At 63.6% G+C, this 357-nt stretch overlaps 1 protein-coding gene across 1 annotated transcript in view; it reads right to left on the bottom strand.

Moving 5' to 3' along the window:
* The window catches only part of COL11A2 (collagen, type XI, alpha 2), a gene marked incomplete at its 5' end in the record, with an annotated part of 30,871 nt that extends 30,516 nt beyond the window's left edge, over positions 1–355 (bottom strand). The window contains 1 exon segment of the mRNA XM_010848710.1: positions 298–355. Within this exon segment, the coding sequence (XP_010847012.1) occupies positions 298–355 (58 nt within the window).
* Positions 356–357: the final 2 nt, after the last annotated feature.

Raw genomic sequence — 357 nt, forward strand, 5'->3', positions numbered from 1 at the left:
GGCTGGACCACACTGGCCCTGCTGGAGGACCCCAGCATCCAGCCCCACTCAGTGACCCTCCACCATTCAGCCTTACTTGCCCTCCCCTGGTCACTTCAGAGAGGAAAACAAATCTCCATTCTGGCTCCAAGGGACCCAGGTGTCCTCCCCTCCAGCCTGGACCCTTGACCGCCCCAAATCCCATTCTCAGACCCAGAAGCGTCCCCCCTCGTCCCTACATATCCGCTGTCCCCTGTCCCGAGGACATGCGGACCTCCAGCCTGATTCCGACGACCCAGGCGTTGGGACTCCGCTTACCTGCCCAGGCGGGGGCGGCGCTCAGCCCCAGCAATAGCAGCACCAGCAGCAGGAGGTGGT

The sequence above is a fragment of the Bison bison genome, unplaced genomic scaffold (assembly GCF_000754665.1).
Source record: "Bison bison bison isolate TAMUID 2011002044 unplaced genomic scaffold, Bison_UMD1.0 scf7180017864270, whole genome shotgun sequence".
Taxonomy (NCBI): domain Eukaryota; kingdom Metazoa; phylum Chordata; class Mammalia; order Artiodactyla; family Bovidae; genus Bison; species Bison bison.